General features: G+C 41.3%; 1 protein-coding gene across 3 annotated transcripts in view; it reads left to right on the top strand.

Moving 5' to 3' along the window:
* Positions 1-6412, top strand: part of SETX (senataxin) — a 32198-nt gene extending 25786 nt beyond the window's left edge. For all 3 annotated transcript variants that reach the window (XM_040607516.1, XM_040607515.1, XM_040607514.1), the window contains 3 exons: positions 246-341; positions 2758-2845; positions 3870-6412. In XM_040607516.1, coding sequence (XP_040463450.1) covers positions 246-341; positions 2758-2845; positions 3870-4640 — 955 coding nt within the window. In that variant the 3' untranslated portion in view covers positions 4641-6412. The remainder of the gene's footprint in view (positions 1-245; positions 342-2757; positions 2846-3869) is intronic.
* The last annotated feature ends 310 nt before the right edge of the window (positions 6413-6722 follow it).

Genomic DNA, 6722 nt, shown 5'->3' on the forward strand with positions numbered 1-6722 from the left:
ATTATATTGCTGTTCTAAATAAAGCTGATTTAAAAGAAAACCTAAAACTCCAAGCTTACATGGACCTGAATAGCTTTTCAATAATGATGAGAAGTAAATTTAGCTTTAGGCTCATACACTGAAGCAGAAATTTACCCGGGGTTGTTTTGACAGATGATTAGTAAGGGTAGACTATTTGCATCAGTGTATTGCTTAAAAATTCAACTGGCATAATTTAACAGCTTGTTAATTCTTTCTTCCAACAGCCCAGAAGTGGACACAGTTGATGCATTCCAGGGGCGAGAGAAAGACTGCATCATAGTGACATGTGTGCGGGCAAACAACGCTAAAGGGTCCATTGGGTATGTGTCTCCTCAGTGATTTGCAGGTCCCATTTCCAATGACCCTCTAGATACGGTCATTGTATTTTTAATATGACCAGTAAAAAAGTTGTAGGGAACAAAGCACTACAGCCAGCAGATTAAAGGGTATCTTAATGCATGAATTCATGTTACTGGTTTGAGATCTCTGAACAAAAGGGACTTGGAAATGCCAAGTATTTTGTCCTGCGTTGCATGCTGATGAATTTGCGTGGCTGCCTTAGCCTGTCGCTGTTTCAGTTTGGCAGGATTGGTCTTGGGAACTTGGCTCTTTACATTAGTACTGCAGCAGTTATTTTTGTTGTAGCTTTTGATACATATTGTAACTTTCTGAATGCTGCTCTCTGAAAATGAAATTATTTTCTGTGACTGTTGCTATCCTATTAGTATAGCATTCCGTCGGTAAAAGTATTGTTGAATAGTTGTATGTGTCATTAGGAATGTGATGCAGAAGAGCTGGATCTTTTGATCTGTAGATGAATGTGCTTGTCTTTTGAGGTAGGAGGAGATTGCAGGAAGTCTTGAATCAGGATTCCGTATTAGATAGTTTTGCATGGGTTTTTTCTGTCTGAAACAGAAGGACCCTAGATACTGGGTGTGCTGTTTGCCCCCAGACTGCTACAGCAGTTGTTTTGTTTCTGTAATTTGTAGATCATTTTAGTTTAAAAAATGTTAGTGGAAATATGCCGCCTTTATAGTTCATTGGCTTTTGAGTTAAACTACGGGAAGTCTGTTTGCATAAACAAAAATCTTTGCGTCTGCGTTCCAGGTTTCACTAAGCTACTTATCTTTCTCTGATATTAATTTTCTAATAGTTAGATAAGGGGCTTTTAATTGCGCTGATCTGTGATACTTTAGGAAGAGAAAGAATCCAAATCCTATAGTAAACAACAATGATGCTTTTTGGAGATTTCTTAATCTGGTTGATTGAGTTTGGAAACCGAAGGCAGCTAGAACCTGCTGTTCATTTGCCTGACGGGGGACTTAACCTCTATCTGTTCCTTTGGAAAAAAGGTTTTCCAGCTTACCATGTAGAAGGTTTATGTTTTAGAGCTTTGGCAGTGCAGTACCTTAGAAACTGTACATACTGATGACTTGGACATCTTTGTTTCAGGGTCAGGTGGCATTGGCAAGGTGTGATGGGAAAGTTTGCGTCACCCTTACCTATGATCTTGTAGCTGAGCAAAATATTTCGATCTCCAAGGTTGCCTGCCCAGTGTTAAATTTACTCTGAAAGTAACTTGTAAAAGGAGGAGAAAACTCTGCAGAATTTTCTTTTTCCTTTCATGAGAAAATAATGTCTTTCCGTTTTAAAAGCTGTTAAAAGTATTTAGTAGTCTTTCAAGATTTCCCGTGCCCCCTCCTCTGAGACCTAGAGAACTAACACTTGTGCTACTGGATCAACTCCCCTGGGCTGCTTCCTGCCCCCTCTCCCTTTTTTTCCTGCACTGCTCAAATTTTCTAGAGTGGCTCTGGGGCTTTTCCAGTCTTTACTGCAGGGGTTGTGAATTTGCTGAAGAGCGAGTCTCTGTGCCATGACCACAGTATCAGGCATTGGTGGTGGACCTGCTCAAACTAAGTGGTACCAGGACTTGAGTTAGTATTGCAGACCTTGTTAGTACAGAATAATCTATGCATTTTGGGAGTTTTTTCATCGGAGAAGAAATAGTTGATACTAGTTTTACAAACCTTTTTTTTTTTTTTTTGAGTTTTGGTAAATAAACCCTAACAGAAATCAACCTTTAAGTATGCACTAAGCATTTGTTTGTTTAGGTTTCAGTACCTTCGTTTGTGATCCCACAAAAATGGACTAAACAGTTCTTGTAGTGCAAATACACTACTTTTCTTCTGCAAGAATATACTTTTCACTTTTGAAGCATGACAAAGCAAAAGTCTTCCTTCATGTGCTGCCAGTGCAGGTCACCTTTAAAATAAAATATTCATGACAAGCGTTCAGTATTTCAGTAGAAAAATTTCCCATTAATCATGCCAAATATTACTAATCTATTTCAGTTCAAGTCAAAAAGAAGCTTAAAGTCTTGATAGGTGAAGCGAGGTTGATGTTCTCTGTACTTTGAGGAACATTTAAGGAAGCAGTGGTTGGCATTAAGAGGGGATTTGCTCTAAGAAAGGAAACATCAACTGCAAGAGCTGGAAAGGACTGGAATTCCCTGCAAGGAATCAGTGTGCTGAAAAAAGAAAACAATTCATGCAAAGGCCTTCATGTGAGGCAGGGCTGCTGCAGGGGGATCTGGGAACGGGTCATGAACTACTGCCGCCTTTGTAACTGCTTCTGTTATCTTCATTTCACTGAAATGGAATCCCATCTCTCTTTCTCATAACATTTTAACCTTGTGGAAGTAGTAGTTTAGGAGCTTAGTTTTGTCTTGTCACCTAGGTTTCTGGCAAGTCTTCAGCGTCTGAACGTTACAATTACCCGAGCCAGATTCAGCCTCTTCATCATTGGAAGACTGAAAACACTCATGGTAGGTACAGTGTTAATCAAATTATTTTTTGTGATCCACCCTTTTAGGTCAGGTCAAGGTTGGGGAAGTAAAATCCATCCTTAGACTGCTCCAGTCTATGAAGGGGGACCTATTTCTAGTGTGGTGTTAAATTAGTACAATCCAGGCCTCTGAGGGGTTCTCTTGGAATGCTTTGACTGTAACTGGCATAAAGGCTTTAAAGATGATAGTAGTTTTTCCTTGCTTCCAAGAAGGAAAGTTAGAAATTACTCTCACAATATTTTTAGTAACTATATTGTAACACACTCCCTTTACAATTCAGTGTGGGGGTTGTGAAAATCTTCTCTCTACTGGTAAGACAGGACGATGGCAGAGATACTTTCCTGCTTGATCCTTACTGTTCCCCCAGTTCTAGCTATTGCAGTTCTCACTGGATACTTCAGCAAGGAAAGTGATTTTAAAAAACCAAACCGCACCAAAGCATTCCCCTTCAGATATTTTTTGACACTACCTTGTGCAGTCGTGTGGTTGCTGAGGATACTCTTTGCTTGTACCCTTTGGGGCAGGTGTTTCTGAAACAGGACTACATATCTGGGGGAGTGTAAAGGCCCACTGAAGGTGTAGGGAGTGTTCTTGCAATACTTAATATCTTGCAGTATTTGATTTTTATTGTTTTTCCAAGGGTAGGGGGGTGAGCTACACCACTAGAGGGCATGAAAGCCATGTTCCCTTTTCCCTCTCTGAGAGAATTCTTCTGGCCTTCATAAATACAGAAATTGTCACTTTAAGTAGTAGTTTGCTGGTGGTTGAAAGTACCTTCCCTGTGTTAGAGCAGCCAGAATGCCTGTTGCTGTTTTGCAAGTGAAACATAAGGTTCTTCCATTCCAGAAGGAACATATAACGGTGCTTTCCATGACAGTTGTGTCAGGTACCTCGGTTAAAAGGGTTGTGCATCCTCTGACACCTCTGTCCATTTCTGTTGATTTCTTTCTGATAACTTTTTTCTTTTTGGGGTGTGTGTGTGGGTTTTTTTCTTTTTCTCAAGGAAAATAAAGACTGGAATGAGTTGATTCGGGATGCTCAGAAAAGAGGTGCCATTATCAAGACATCAGAAAAAAGCTACAGGAAGGATGCTGTTAAGATTTTGAAGCTCAAGCCAACGGTGCAGCCCCCAGCCAAAGCAGAGACAAAGTCTCCTCTGTTGCAGGGTTGCTCTTCTAGTAGCAAGAGGGGCGAGCCTGCAAATCCAGCGGAGGCCGGCAGCCGATGGGAAGCTGCCGCTGGCCACGCAGTGCCGCGGGGAAGCAGAGGGCCCCAGCAGCCCCAGGGGGCTCAGGCTGCAGACCCCAGGAGAGGCAGTGCCTCCGCACCTGTGGAGCCGCTTCCTGCTGAGCAAGAGAAACCGCGGGACCCGAGGCTGGCGAGTATGATGAGTAGAACTGAAACAAGAGGGACTGAGCAGGCCCCAAAAGCTAGCAGTTGGTCAGCCCAGAGCCATCCAGGATCAACGTCGCAGCAAGGCCTTGAAGTGTCCTCAGCTGCCAGGGATCAGCTTCCCAGAACAGAAACTTTTAACAAGCCCCAGCAAACAATGGGACAATGTGACATGCCTTCTGTGTCCTCTTACGCAGCTTGGCACGAGGGTGACTGGAGAGCTACTGTATCAAAAAGCGGTTCAAAAGCCCACAGTGAAGGAGGTCAAATTAATAACAGTAAGTGGAGCAAAGACTGTCGTGGTTTAACGAGGAGAGCATCAGAGGAGTCACCAGAGAATGCAGAATCAAACAGTGTCAAGCGAAGAAAGACCTCTCACTGACTTGAGTATTGGCTTATTACTGAAAATCTATTCCTAGATTTCTGTCTAGCAAGGACTGTATTTTAAATTATTTAGTACACCTGGAACTCCCTTATATTGATACCCCTACTATCAGTAGATCCATCTTTTTCCCATCTTGTCCCTAACTGTGAAGGGGACTTCATACCTGATAGCTGATAGCTTTGAGCTTTTGAAAGAAAAGTTGGGTAGCTGCATTGCTTGGAAGAGCAGTGGATTTTGTCATCTAGGAAGTTAAGGTTGCAAATGTTTAATGATGTATATTTGTACAGTATAGACAATTATTTTAAGACTTAATTTGGCAAATATGTGGATTCTTGTTTTCTTGTGCAAATGCTGATTTCTTAGGAATGTAATTTTTTACAAAGAACCAGAGCAAAGCAAAAAAAAACCCCATGACCAACCCTAAAACCCCACAAAAACAACCCCAGAAACAGCCAGACTACTTTTTGTCATTGCACTATAAGTCTAATTTATTTGATAGCAAAGAATGAATGTTGAAGATGTGGTAGCAGTGATCTTCCTCATGCTCCACTAGTGCCTCAGGAAGGCAGATGTACATTGGTTGAATGGAGAGAATTCTACTTATTTTGTGTATTTTATTGCCTGTTTTTATAGGAACAGAAGAGCTTTCATTTATACAAATGTGCCTTGAGTTTTGTTCTTGCTGCTGCTTCATCACTTGGAATCCTTTTCTTGTTGCAGCGGCAACACAAACTGCCGATCAGAGCCTGCGAGCTCCGTTTGGTCCCAGTGAGTCCATGTGACAGATAATTGACGGCACTGTGGAATTTTGGTCAAAGATCTAGTTAAACACCTACTGGTAATGGCATTTGAGTTTCGCTGTATAGAGCTTTTTGGAGATGTACAGACATAAAAAAGGCAAGCAGCTTGTTCTAGGTGGTATTAACTGGATTCTTTCCACTGTGTTGATGAAAAATACAGAACCAATAAAATGGGGTGGGAGGTAAAACCAAACTTTTTAAGAAAGCCGTCCTCTCATCATAACGTTTCACAACAAAGGTGGAATTATTTCCACTAAGAATGCCGTTGGGTCACTGTGAAGTGGTTCAAACTGTAAATACCAGTAAAACTTAACATCATTAGTGCATCCAGGCCCAAAACAAACATGCTTTACTGGCAACAACTGCATTGTAGGTGTGTTGGGAGGCTTTTAGTAGCTGTCTGTGACTGTCCAGCTCACTGTGCTGTGTCGTGCAGAGCATTTGAAGATAATGGGGGAGAATCTTTGAGATGCCTGTGAAGTGAGATGGGCATGTGGCATTGTTTAGCTTCAGTTACTTGTTATGTTGCAGTCTTGATCACTTCAGTGAACCCTGACCTCCTCTTGTCAGCAGTGCACGCTTTTCTAAAACTGCTGTGATTTTTCTTTGATGTTGTGTACCTTATGTGAGAAGGAAGGCTGCTTGAATGGATTTGACTCAGGGATTGGACATGTCGGTCACTCCCACATCACAGAATCCATGACCTGTGTGTTACCTCCTTTTATGTTAAACAGGACTATGTAAAAATACGGTCATCTTTCAAACCTCTTGGCTCTTCTTGGCAGGGCTGTGCTGACCAGCATGCTGTTTCTACTTAGCACATTAAAAAGGCTGCTACTCTGAACGGCTGTAGGATCCTATAGCTGTGGAAGCCATTTAGACTTGTCTTTATGTAAATAAAGTAAAGCTGGCAAGAGTGTGAATAAGTAAATGCTTTTCTGGCTATTAAACACAATTTTGTCAAAAGAACATTTCTCTGAAACTTTTAGTTTTCTTTTTCCTTAATGTGCATTTTGGAACGTGCTCTTCTGAAAGTTATGCTTACCCCATGCTGGAGGGAATTTTGGTTTAACGTTTAATTTTTACTGTATTTTGTACACAGCACGTAGGTAACGTACTCTATAATGCCTCTATTTTTCCATAAATCATCCTTGAGGTGTGGTCAGTGGCTCAGACTGTTTGTCTTATTTAATACTAGATTTACCTGACTGAAGTTATCAGTCTTTCAGCAGTAGTTTATTACCAATTCAAATAAAATCTGCATTGAGGAACAAACAGA

The sequence above is a fragment of the Falco naumanni genome, chromosome 9 (assembly GCF_017639655.2).
Source record: "Falco naumanni isolate bFalNau1 chromosome 9, bFalNau1.pat, whole genome shotgun sequence".
In the NCBI taxonomy this organism is placed as follows: Eukaryota; Metazoa; Chordata; class Aves; order Falconiformes; family Falconidae; genus Falco; species Falco naumanni.